Source organism: Onychostruthus taczanowskii, unplaced genomic scaffold, assembly GCF_017590055.1.
Source record: "Onychostruthus taczanowskii isolate IOZ18803 unplaced genomic scaffold, ASM1759005v1 scaffold558, whole genome shotgun sequence".
In the NCBI taxonomy this organism is placed as follows: Eukaryota; Metazoa; Chordata; class Aves; order Passeriformes; family Passeridae; genus Onychostruthus; species Onychostruthus taczanowskii.
Genome location: NW_024503213.1, coordinates 1 through 13704, shown reverse-complemented (window position 1 = coordinate 13704; position 13704 = coordinate 1). Strand labels below are relative to the sequence as shown.

The window sequence follows — 13704 nt, the reverse complement described above, 5'->3', positions numbered from 1 at the left end:
GGTGGGTTTTGGGTGTTTATGGGGTGGTTTTTGGGTGGCTTTGGGGTGGTTTGGGTGGGTTTTGGGTGTTTGTGGGATGGTTTTGGGGTGTTTTTGGGTGGCTTTGGGGTGGGATTTTGGCTGGTTTGGGGTGTTCGGGGAGGTTTTGGGTGTTTCAGTTATTTTGGGGTGTTCTGGGGTGGTTTTGGGGTAGGTTGGGGTGGTTTGGGTGTTTTTGGGGTGTTTTGGGGTATTTTTGGGATGGTTTTGGGTGATTTTGGGCGATGGGTTATTTTTGGGGTTTTTTGGCCCCACCTTTGCTGTAGGTGCTGACCAGAGCTATAGGATATTTTCGGGTTCATTTTTGGGTTATTTTTGGGGTTTTTTGGCCCCACCTTTGCTGTAGGTGCTGACCAGGGTTATAGGATATTTTTTGGGTTATTTTTGGGGTGTTTTTGGGGTTTTTTGGGGTGGTTTTGGGGTGTATCTGGGTGGTTTTGGGGTGTTTTGGGGTGTTTCTGGGGTGGTTTTGGGGCGTTTTGGGGTATTTTTGGGATGGTTTTGGGTGGGTTTTGGGTGTTTATGGGGTGGGTTTGGAGTGGTTTTGGGTGATTTTGGGCGATTTTGGGCTGGTTTGGGGGTATTTTTTGGGGTGTTTCTCAGTGATTTTTGGTACTTTTGGGGCGGTTTTGGGTATTTTGGGGGTGGTTTTGTGTGTTTTGGGTATTTTTGGGGTGTGTCTGGGTGTTTTGGGGTGTTTTTGGGGTGTTTTGGGGTGGTTTTGGGGTGTATCTGGGTGGTTTTGGGGTGTTTTGGGGTGTTTCTGGGGTGGTTTTGGGGTGTTTCTGGGGTGGTTTTGGGGTGTTTCTGGGTGTTTTTGGGTGTTTTGGGGTGTTTCCGGGGTGGTTTTGGGTGTTTTGGGTGTTTTTGGGGTGTTTCAGGGTTGTTTTTGGGGTGTTTCAGGGTGTTTTGGGGTGTTTCTGGGGTGGTTTTGGGGTGTTTTGGGTTGTTTCTGGGTGTTTCAGGGGGTTTTTGGGTGTTTTTGGGTGTTTTGGGGTGTTTCTGGGGTGGTTTTGGGTGTTTCAGGGTGTTTCAGGGTGTTTTGGGGGTGTTTTGGGGTGTTTCTGGGGTGGTTTTGGGTGTTTCGGGGTGTTTCAGGGTGTTTCAGGGTGTTTTTGGGGTGTTTTTGGGTGTTTTGGGGTGTTTTGGGGTGTTTTTGGGTGTTTTGGGTGTTTTTGGGGTGCTGGGGTCCCCCTCACCAGCGCAGGGGCAGCCTCCTCACGCTCTCGGCCCCGCCCCGGCACACGCTGCACTCGAAGATGTAAAACCTGCAAAGGAACCCCAAAATCAACCCAAATTCACCCCAAAATCCATCCCCACATCACCCCAGAATCACCTCAAAATCCATCCCCAAATCACCCCAAAATCCATCCCCAAATCACCCCAAATCACCCCAAAATCCATCCCCAAATCCGACCCCTAATCACCCCAAAATCCATCCCCAAATCACCCCAAATTCACCCCAAATTCACCTCAAATCCATCCCCAAATCACCCCAAAATCCATCCCCAGAATCACCTCAAAATCCATCCCCAAATCACCCCAAATCCATCCCCTGTAATGGGAAAAAGCCAAAAATACCCCAAAATAACCAGAAAAAAACCTCAAAAGATGAGGAACCCCCCCCCCAAAAAAAAACCCAAAACCCCCAAACCCCAAAATGCCCAAAACCCCTGAAAATCCAAAAAAAACCTCCAAAACACCAAAACCCCCAAATCACCCCCAAATCCATCCCCAAATCACCCCAAATCCATCCCCTGTAATGGGAAAAAGCCAAAAATACCCCAAAATAACCAGAAAAAAACCTCAAAAGATGAGGAACCCCCCCCCCAAAAAAAAACCCAAAACCCCCAAACCCCAAAATGCCCAAAACCCCTGAAAATCCAAAAAAAACCTCCAAAACACCAAAACCCCCAAATCACCACCAAATCCATCCCCAAATCACCCCAAATTCACCCCAGAACCACCCAAAATCCATCCCAAAAAAGCCCCAAAAATCCCCAAAATCCCAAACCTTTAAAAAGACCCAAAAGCCAAAAAAAGCCCAAAAAGCCCGAAAACCCCCTGAAAACCCCAAAAACTCCTTAAAGCCCCAAAACCCCCCAAACCCCCAAAAACCCCAAATCACCCCAAAATCACCATAAATCCATCCGAAAATCTCCCCAAACCACCCCAAATCCATCCCCAAATCACCCAAAAATATCCCAAATCCCCCAAAACTCACCCCAAAATCCGTCCCCAAACCACCCCAAATTGATCCAAAATGCATCCCCAAAAGCACCCCAAATTCACCCCAAATTCACCCCAAATTCAGCCCAAATTCAGCCCAAATCCATCCCCAATAATGGGAAAACCCCCCGGACACCCGGACAAGTCCCCAAAACACCAGGAAAAAGCCCCAAAAACTTCAAAAAGCCCCAAAAAAGCCAAAAACCAAAGGCCCAAAAATCCCAAAAACCCCCAAACCCCCCAAAAACCCTAAAACCCAAAACCCCAAACCCCAATAACCCCCAAAAGCCCCCAAAAAAACCCCAAAACCCAAAAAAAACCAAAACTCCCAAAATCCTCAAAAACCCCAATAAAACCCCAAAAGCCCCAGAAAATCCCCAAACCCCAAAAAGCCCAAAACCCCCCAAAAAAAACCCAAAAAGCCCAAAAAAATCCCAAAACCCCCAAACCCCAAATCATCCCCAAGTCCATCCCCAAACTCACCCAAAATCACCCCAAAATCCATCCCCAAATCACCCCAAAATCCATCGCCAATAATGGGGAAAATCCCAAAATATCCGGGAAAAAAACCCCAAAAGAACAGGAAAAACTCCCAAAAACCCCAAAACCCCAAAAACCCCAAAAACTCCCAAAAACCCCCAAATCCCCAAAAACTCCCAGAACTCCCAAAATACCCAAAAATTCCCAAAACCCCCAAAAACTCCCCAAACCCCAAAGGCCCAAAAACCCAACCCCCCCCAAACCCCAAATCGCCCCCAAATCCATTCCCAAATTATCCCAAATTCCCCCCAAACCGCCCCAAAATCTCCCCCAAATCACCCCAAACCCATCCCCCAAACCCCCTGCAAATTCCCCAAAATCCATCCCAAATCATGGGAAAAACCCCAAAACACCCGGAAAAAACCCCAAAAAAACCCAAAAAACCCAAAACCCCAAATCACCCCCAAATCCTTTCCCAAATTATCCCAAAATCCACCCCAAACCCATCCCCAAAAGCCCTGCCAATTCCCCAAAATCCATCCCAAAACACCCCAAAAAAACCCAAAAAGCCCCAAAACCCCAAATCGCCCCCAAATCCATTCCCAAATTATCCCAAACCCATCCCCAAACCCCCTGCAAATTCCCCAAAATCCATCCCAAATCATGGGAAAAACCCCAAAACACCCGGAAAAAAACCCAAAAAACCCCCCAAAAAACCCCAAAAAGCCCCAAAACCCCCAAATCACCCCCAAATCCATTCCCAAATTATCCCAAATTCCCCCCAAACCACCCCAAAATTTCCCCCCAAATCACCCCAAACCCAAAACCCCTGCAAATTCCCCAAAATCCATCCCAAATCATGGGAAAAACCCCCAAAACACCCGGGAAAAAACCCCAAAAAAACCCCAACAAAAACCCAAAAACCCCAAAAAGCCCCAAAACTCCCCAAAAAACCCCAAAACGCCCCCAAACCCCCCAAAACGGGGGCGCTGACCTGTCCCCGTAGAGCAGGGGCCGGCGCAGGCACTGCGTGCACGCCTCGTTGAACCACTGGCGGCAGCGCCGGCACTGCAGCATCTTCAGGTTCCAGCTGCGAAATTCGGGGATTTTGGGAATTTTGGGGGGGTTTTGGGAATTTTTTGGAATTTTTTGGGGATTTTGGGGGCATCTTGGGGGGATTTTGGGGGGATTTGGGGGATTTTGAGGGATTTTTGGGGGTTTTGGGGGTTTTTTGGGGATTTTGGGGGCATCTTGGGGGGATTTTGGGGGGATTTGGGGGATTTTGAGGGATTTTTGGGGGTTTTGGGGGTTTTTTGGGGATTTTGGGGGCATCTTGGGGGGATTTTGGGGGGATTTGGGGGATTTTGAGGGATTTTTGGGGGTTTTGGGGGTTTTTTGGGGATTTTGGGGGCATCTTGGGGGGATTTTGGGGGGATTTTGGGACGGTTTTTGGGGTCTTTTGAGGGGATTTTAGGGGGTTTTGGGGAAGCATCTTCAGGCTCCTGTTGCGATTTGGGGGAATCCTTTGGGGGGATTTTGGGACGGTTTTTGGGGTCTTTTGAGGGGATTTTAGGGGGTTTTGGGGAAGCATCTTCAGGTTCCTGTTGGGATTTGGGGGAATTCGGGGAATTCTGGGAATTTTTAGGGGGAATTTGGGGATTTTAGGGGGATTTTTGGGAGATTTTGGGGGGATTTTTCAGGGTTTTTGGGGGGATTTTAGGGAGTTTTGGGGGAGCACGGGGAGCGTCTCCAAATCCAGCTGGGATTTGGGGGAAATCCAGGAATTTTAGGGAATTTGGGGAATTCCGGGAAGTTTTGGCAGGATTTTTGGGGGATTTTGGAGGGCGGGGGGGAGGATTTGGGGAGTTTTCCTGAGATTTTAGGGGATTTTGGGAGATTTTTGGGAATTTTGGGGGGTTTGGGGGAGCACTGGGAGCATCTCCAGGCTCCAGCTGGGACACAGGAATTGGGAATTTGGGAATTCCGGGAATTCTGGGGGGATTTGGGAGGAATTCCAGGGATTTGGGGAGACTTCGGGGAGGATTTTGGGGCATTTGGGGTTTTTTTAGGGATTTTTGGAAGGATTTTCGGGGATTTTGGGGGGAGCGCTTGGGAGAAACTTCTGGTCCCAGCTGGGATTGGGAGAAATTTTGGGAATTCCAAGAATTCTGGGAATTGAGGGGATTTGGGGAGAATTCTGGGGGGATTTTGGGGGGTTTTTGGGGGATTTTGGGAGGTTTGGGAGCAGAGGCAGCGGCAGCGTCCTCAGGTTCCAGCTGGGAATGAGGGGGGAATTCCAGGAATTCCGGGGGGTTTTTCGGGAATTCCGGGATTTTTGGGAATGTGACCCACTGCCCGCTCTCCCTGCAGTTCTGGGGCGGCACCGGAGGTCGCGCAGCTGGGAATTTGGGGCGGTTTTGGGGTTTTGGGGCGGTTTTGGGGTTATTTGGGCTGGGAGTTTTTAGGAATTCTGGGATTTTTTTGAGGAATTCTGGGGTTTTTTGGGGAATTCTGGGATTTTTTTGGGGAATTCTGGGATTTTTTTGGGGAATTCTGGGATTTTTTTGGGGAATTCTGGGATTTTTTTTGGGAATTCTGGGATTTTTGGGGGGAATTCTGGGACCGGGAATGACACCGGGAATGACACCGGGAATCACACCGGGAATCACACCGGGAGTCACACCGGGAACGGCCCCGCTGGAGAGCCCCGCCCCGCTGGAAAACCCGGAATAAACACCGGGAATGACACCGGGAATGGCCGCGCCGGAGAGCCCCACCCCGCTGGAAAACACACCGGGAATAAACACCGGGAATGACACCGGGAAGGACCCCGCCGGGGCGCCCCGCCCCGCTGGAAAACCGGGAATAACACCGGGAATAACACTGGGAATTACACTGGGAATCACACCGGGAACGGCCGTGCCGGAGAGCCCCGCCCCGCTGGGGGAAAAACCGGGAATAACACCGGGAATAACACTGGGAATTACACTGGGAATCACACCGGGAACGGCCGTGCCGGAGAGCCCCGCCCCGCTGGGGGAAAAACCGGGAATAACACCGGGAATAACACTGGGAATTACACCGGGAATCACACCGGGAACGGCCGCGCCGGAGAGCCCCGCCCCGCTGGGGGAAAAACCGGGAATGGCACCGGGAATAAACACTGGAAATGACACCGGGAATGACACCGGGAACGGCCGCGCCAGAGCGCCCCGCCCCGCTGGAAAACCGGGAATGACACTGGGAATAAACACTGGGAATAAACACTGGGAATGACACCGGGAACGGCCCCGCCGGAGAGCCCCGCCCCGCTGAAAAACACACCGGGAATGACACCGGGAATGACACCGGGAATCACACCGGGAATCACACCGGGAGTCACACCGGGAACGGCCCCGCTGGAGAGCCCCGCCCCGCTGGAAAACCCGGAATAAACACCGGGAATGACACCGGGAATGGCCGCGCCGGAGAGCCCCACCCCGCTGGAAAACACACCGGGAATAAACACCGGGAATGACACCGGGAAGGACCCCGCCGGGGCGCCCCGCCCCGCTGGAAAACCGGGAATAACACCGGGAATAACACTGGGAATGACACCGGGAATCACACCAGGAATCACACCGGGAATAAACACCGGGAATGACACCGGGAACGGCCGCGCCGGAGAGCCCCGCCCCGCTGGGGGAAAAACGGGAATGACACCGGGAATGACACCGGGAACGGCCCCGCTGGAGAGCCCTGCCCCGCTGGGGGAAAAACGGGAATGACACCGGGAATAAACACCGGGAATGACACCGGGAATAACACCGGGAATAAACACCGGGAATGGCCCCGCCGGAGCGCCCCACCCTGCTGGGGGAAAAACCGGGAATCACACCGGGAATCACACCGGGAACGGCCCCGCCGGAGCGCCCCGCCCCGCTGGAAAACCGGGAATGACACCGGGAATAAACACTGGGAATAAACACTGGGAATGACACCGGGAACGGCCGCGCCCCGCTGGGATGGGAAAAACATCGGGAATTACAGCGGGAATTCACAGTGGGAATTCCATCCATAGCACAGTGCCCTGCCCCGCTGGAAAACTGGGAAAACCTGGGAATTACAGCAGGAAAAGCCCGGGAATCGATGGGGAAAATCCTGGGAGAACACTGGGAATTACAGCGGGAATTAACACCAGGAATTGGTGGGGAAAAACCCGGGAATGACACCCGGAATGATGCTGGGGATTAATGGGAGAACACCAGGAAACAATGGGAAAACACCAGGAATGACAGCGGGAATTCCAGCGGGAATTAAGGGGAAAAACCAGGAATTACACTGGGAACTGAGAGGGAAACACCGGGAAAACACCAGGAATTCCAGCAGTGATTAACGGCAATTCCAATGGGAATGAACGGGAATTCCAGTGGGGATTTAGCGGGAATTCCAGCGGGATTTAACGGGAATTCCAATGGGAATGAACGGGAATTCCAGTGGGGATTTAACAGGAATTCCATCTGCGCATCGCCTGTGCCTGCGGGCCGGCGGGAATGCCCCACCCCACTGGGATGGGAAAAAAACGGGAATAAACACCAGGAAAAAACGGGAATTACAATGGGAATCAATCCGGAAAACACCAGGAATTACACCAGGAATTAACGGGAATCACAGCGTGAATCACTGGGAAAAGCTGGGAATTACACCGGGAACTACACCGGGAATGCACCGGAGAAACACCGGGAATTTATGGGGAAAACACCAGGAATTACAGCGGGAATTAATGGGAATTACAGCGGGAATTAGTGGGGAAAAGCCTGGGAAAGCACAGTGGAAAGATTGGGAAAAATCCAGGAATTACAACAGTAATCAACATCAGAAATCAATGAGAAAAACACCGGGGAAAACATCAGGAATTAACGGGAATTCCGCCGGGAAATAACAGGAATTCCAGTGGGAATTAAGGAGAATTCCAGTGGGAACGAATGGGAATTTTAGCGGGAATTCCAAGGAGAATCAACAAGAATTAACACCAGGAATTACAGCAGGAACTGATGGGAAAACACCGGGAACGGATGGGGATTGACGGGAATGACACCAGGAAAGACACCGGGAATGAACGGGAAAAACCTGGGAACAACAGTGGGAATTCCAGCGGGAATGAACAGGAAAACAGCAGGAAAACATCAGGAATTACAGCAGGAATGACACCAGGAATTAACGGGAATTACACTGGGAATGGCACTGGGAATTGGTGGGGAAAATCCAGGAATTACAGTGGGAATGATGCCGGGAATGAACAGGAAAAACCAGGGAATTCCAGCGGGAATGACACCGGGAGTGGATGGGGATTGACGGGAATGACACCGGGAATGAACGGGGAAAACCCCAGGAATTCCAGCGGGAATTACACCCGGAATTGATGGGGGAAAACCCGGGAATTACACTGGGAATTACAGCAGGAGTTAACAGGAAAACACCAGGAATTCCAGCGGGAATTACCAGGAATGACACGGGGAACGAACAGGAAAAACCAGGGAATTACAGCGGGAATTACAGCAGGAATTACACCAGGAATGAAGAGGAAAAACTCAGGAATTAGAGCAGGAATGACACCGTGAATGAACAGGAAAACAGCAGGAATTCCAGCAGGAATTCCAGCGGGAATTCCAGCGGGAATTAATGGGAATGACACCGGGAATTAACAGGGAAAACCTGTGAATTCCAGTGGGAATTAATGGGAAAAGCCCAGGAATTACAGCAGGAATGATGCCAGAAATTATCAGGAATTCCAGCGGGAATGACACTGGGAATGAACAGGAAAACACCAGGAACTCCAGCGGGAATTAATGGGAATGACATCGGGAATTAACAGGAAAAATGCAGGAATTCCTGTGGGAATTAGCAGGAAAACACCAGGAATGGCACCAGGAGAAACACCGGGAATGGATGGGAATAACACCAGGAACAAACAGGAAAACAGCGGGAATGAGACCGGGAATGACACTGGGAATGAGACCGGGAAAAACCCAGGAATTACAGTGGGAATGATGCCGGGAATGAACAGGAAAACAGCGGGAATGACAGCGGGAATGGATGGGGATTGACAGGAATGACACCGGGAATGAACGTGAAAAACCCAGGAATCACAGTGGGAATTACAGCGGGAATGACACCAGGAATTAACGGGAATTACACTGGGAATGGCACTGGGAATTGGTGGGGAAAATCCAGGAATTACAGTGGGAATGATGCCGGGAATGACACCGGGAATGAACGGGAAAAACCAGGAATTCCAGCGGGAATGAACAGGAAAACACCAGGAAAACAGCAGGAATTACACCAGGAATTACAGCAGGAATTACCAGGAATGACACCAGGAATGAACAGGAAAACAGCGGGAATTACACCAGGAATTACACTGGGAATTAACGGGAAAAACCAGGGAATCACACTGGGAATTCCAGCGGGAATAAGACCAGGAATGAGCAGGAAAACCCCAGGAATTACAGCGGGAATGACACAGGGAATTGATGGGGATTGACGGGAACAACACCAGGAAAGACACCGGGAATTAACGGGGAAAACCCGGGAATTCCAGTGGGAATGAATAGGAAAACACCAGGAAAACAGCAGGAATGACACCAGGAATTACCGGGAATTACACCAGGAATTACAGCGGGAATTACCGGGAATAACACCAGGAACGAACAGGAAAACAGTGGGAAAGACACCGGGAATAACACCGGGAATTAACGGGAAAAACCCGGGAATCACAGTGGGAATCAACGGGAATTCCAGCGGGAATCGATCGGGATTACCGGGAATGACACCAGAAATGAACAAATCAGGGTTGGGGCTACAAAAAATGGAGTTTGGGCCCCAAAAATTGGGATTTCCACCCCAGAATTGGGAGTTTGGATCCCAAAAATGGGATCAGGACAGCAAAGAATGGGATCGAGACCCCAAAAATTTGGAATTCCGTCCCAAAATTTGGACCTCAGAAAAGGCGACTGGAGCCCCAAAAAATTTGGAGTTTGGATCCCAAAATTTGGAGTTTGGATCCCAACGTTTGGAGCTGAAACCCCCAAAACTGGAGGCCCAAAATTTTTGGACCCTAAAGCTGAGACTGGAGCCCAAAACCGGGAACTTCGAGCCGAAAAATGGGAATTTTGGGCCGAAAAACCGGGATTTGGGGTCCCAAACCCGGGATTTGTTGTGAATCCCGGGATCCAGAGCCCCGGAGCTCCTCGGGGGCCGCCCCGGGATGGGATTTGGGGAATTTTTGGGGGGATTTTGGGGGGATTTTGGGGGGACCCCGGGCTCACCTTGGTGGCCACGGCGAAGACGCAGCGGCGGCAGCTCCAGGGCGCGGCGCCGCCGGGCGGCGGGGGCGCGTGGCAGCGCTGGTGGTACGCTGGCGCCGGGAATTCCGGGAATTCCGGGAATCCTTCGGCAATCCGGGACCCCCCCGGCCCTTCCCCCGCTTTTCCCGCCCTTATTCCCGTTTTTTTGGTGTTTTTTTGGCCCAAATCCCAGGGTTTTTTCCCATTTTTCCCACCCTTTCCCCATATTTTTCCCGTTTCTCCCAGGTTTTTTCCCATTTTCCCACTCCCATTCCCATTTTCCCACCCAAATCCCATTTTTTCCCATTTTCCCCATTCTGGAGGGGATTTTTCCCACCCAAATCCCATTTTTTCCCATTTTCCCCATTCTGGAGGGGATTTTTCCCACCCAAATCCCATTTTTCCCTCTCCATATTCCCATTTCTCCCCATTTTCCCAACCCATTCCCATTTCCCCCCCGAAATCCCAGGGTTTTTTCCCATTTTTCCCACCCTTTCCCCATATTTTTCCCGTTCCTCCCAGGTTTTTTTTCCCATTTTCCCACTCCCATTTTCCCACCCAAATCCCATTTTTTTCCCATTTTGGAGGGGTTTTTTCCCACCCTTTTCCCATTTTTCCCTCCCCATATTCCCATTTCCCCCCATTTCCCCAACCCATTCCCATTTCCCCCCCCAAATCCCAGGGTTTTTTCCCATTTTTCCCGCCCTTTCCCCATATTTTTCCCGTTCCTCCCAGGTTTTTTTTCCCATTTTCCCACTCCCATTTTCCCACCCAAATCCCATTTTTTTCCCATTTTGGAGGGGTTTTTTCCCACCCTTTTCCCATTTTTCCCTCCCCATATTCCCATTTTCCCCCATTTCCCCACATTTTTTCTCCATTTTTCCCACTTTTGAGAGGATTCCCCCCCATTTTCCCATTAAAATTCCCATTTTTTCCCACCCATCACATCTCCATTCCCATTTTCCCCCCATTCCCATTTTCCCCCCATTCCCATTTTTTCCCCATTTCCAGCCCTTCATTCCCATTTTCCCTCCATTTTCCCAATTTTCAGGGAATTCTCGCACCCTCCCCCCTTCATTCCCATTTTCCCACCCCATTCCCACTTTTCCCACCTCTCAACCCTTTTTCCCACCTAAATCCCATTTTTCCCCATTTTTCACCTTTTTTTCCCATTTTCCACCCATGTTTTTCCCATTTCCCCCCTTTTTCCCCCATTTTTCACCCATTTTTCCCATTCCCAATATTCCCATTTTCCCACCCCATTCCCACTTTTCCCACCTCTCAACCCCTTTTCCCACCTAAATCCCATTTTTCCCCATTTTTCACCTTTTTTTCCCATTTTCCACCCATGTTTTTCCCATTTCCCCCCTTTTTCCCCCATTTTTCCCCCATTTTTCACCCATTTTTCCCCATTTTCCCCCCTTTTTTCCCATTTTTCACCCATTTTTCCCATTTTTCACCCATTTTTCCCATTTTTCACCCATTTTTTCCCCTCCTGAGGAGCTTTTCCTGCCCCTCCTCCCCCTTTCCCACCCCCATTCCCATTTTTCCCATTTTTTTCCCCATTTTCCCCATGTTCCCACCCCTCCCCCCTTTCCCAGATTTATTTTAAATTTCAGGCAGAATTCCAGAATTTTTGGGGCCGATTTTCCCACCCCTGCTCCCTCTTTCCCATTTCTCCCCCTCTTCCCTCCATTTTTTGGGATTTTCCCATCCCCATTTTCCCCTCCCCCCATTTCCTCTCCACTTCCTGGTGAATTTTGGGGAATTTTCACGGGAATTCCACAATTTTCGGGTGTTTCCCCCCCTTTTTCCCATTTTCCCCCTTTTTGGGCATTTTCCCACTTTGCCCCCCCTTTCCCACCCCAATCCCCAAATTTCCTCCCCCAAAGTTTGGCAATTTTTGCCAGAACCCTGCAAGTTTCAGCGTTTACCCCGTCCCAAATTTCCCCATTTTTTACCCATTTTTCCCTGTTTTTTTCCATTTTCCCCATTTTTCCTGCTTTCCTTTTTTCCCCATTTTCCCCATTTTTTACCCATTTTTCCCTGTTTTTTTCCATTTTCCCCCATTTTTCCTGCTTTCCTTTTTCCCCATTTTCCCCATTTTTTACCCATTTTTCCCCTGTTTTTTTTTCATTTTTCCTGCTTTCCTTTTCCCCATTTTCCCCATTTCATCCTGTTTCCCCCCATTTTTCCTGTGTTTTCCCCCAATCTTTACCAATTTTTCAGCACTTTCCCCCATTTTTTCCTGTTTTCCTCATTTTTCCCCATTTCCCCCCCCCCATTTCCCCAGTTTTCCCAATTTTTTTCCATTTTCCCCAATTTTCCTTGTTTTTTTCAGAGTTTTTCCTGGTTTTCCCATTTTCCCCCATTTTCCCAGGGGTTTTCCCCCCATTTTTCCCCCTTTTTATCCCCCTTTTCACCCCCATTTCCCCATTTTTTCCCCCATTTTCCCCCGTTTTCCCTGTTTTTCTCCCATTTTCCCCTCAGTTTTTCCCTGACCGTGGCCACACCTCCCACACAAGACAAGGAATTTTCGGGATTTTTGGAATTCCCGGCGCAGGCACATTTTTCCCATTTTCCCCCATTTTTCCCATTTTTCCACCAGTTTTCCCCCATTTTCCCTCCCCACATTTTCCCGTTTACCCTCATTTCCCCTCTTTTATTCCCCGTTTTCCTTGTATTTTTCCCTGTTTTCCCAGGATTTTTCCCCATTTCCCCCTTTATTCCCTGTTTCCTTCCCCATTTCCCCCAGTTTTTTCCCCCATTTTCCCCCCTATTTTTCCCCAATTTTATCCCCACTTTCTCCCCGTTTTTATCCCCCCATTTTCCCGTTTTTTCCCTGACTTTTTTTTCCCTGTTTTCCTCGGTTTCCCCCCCATTTTTATCCCCATTTTCTCCCCCGTTTTTCCCGGTGTTTTTTTTTCCCGTTTTTTCCCCCGTTTTTCCCCGTTTTTCCCGTTTTTCCCCCCGTTTTTCCCGTTTCCCCCCGTTTTTTCCCCCGTTTTTCCCCGTTTTTCCCGTTTTTCCCCCCGTTTTTCCCGTTTCCCCCCGTTTTTTCCCCCGTTTTTCCCCGTTTTTCCCGTTTTTCCCCCCGTTTTTCCCGTTTCCCCCCGTTTTTTCCCCCGTTTTTCCTCCCGTTTTCCCCGTTTTCCCCCGTTTTTCCCGGTTTTTCCCTGACCGTGGCCGCACTTCCCGCACCGGACCAGGGAATTTTCGGGATTTTTCCCCCCGTTTTCCCCGTTTTTCCCGTTTCTCCCCCGTTTTTCCCGGTTTTTCCCTGACCGTGGCCGCACTTCCCGCACCGGACCAGGGAATTTTCGGGATTTCGGGAATTCCCGGCGCAGACGCAGCACGAGGGGTCGTCCCCGGGCACGGCCGCTGGGGGGCGCCAGGAGCGCACCAAAGCGTTAATTAAGCGTTAATGAACCGTCAATAAACGGCCAATTAATCGCTGATCAGTCACTAATGAGGGGGCTAATGAGGAATTCCGGCTCACCGGGGCTGATGTCTTTCCAGAGAACGAAAAACTGGGAATTGTCCTCGAACTGGATCAAGCAGCCCCGGCGGGGGGCGTCCACCTGCGGGCACCGGGGGTGGGGATTGGGGGCATTTGGGGGCATTTGGGGCA

At 50.4% G+C, this 13704-nt stretch overlaps 1 protein-coding gene across 1 annotated transcript; it reads right to left on the bottom strand.

Moving 5' to 3' along the window:
* Positions 1 to 7766: 7766 nt before the first annotated feature.
* On the bottom strand, positions 7767 to 13696 carry LOC121342702 (PHD finger protein 1-like). The gene is made up of 4 exons (XM_041417298.1): positions 13573 to 13696; positions 13359 to 13454; positions 10056 to 10144; positions 7767 to 7778 (listed from the first exon to the last, which is right to left on the bottom strand). Exons 1-4 carry the CDS (start codon positions 13694 to 13696, stop codon positions 7767 to 7769), a joined length of 321 nt encoding a protein of 106 aa, XP_041273232.1.
* Positions 13697 to 13704: the final 8 nt, after the last annotated feature.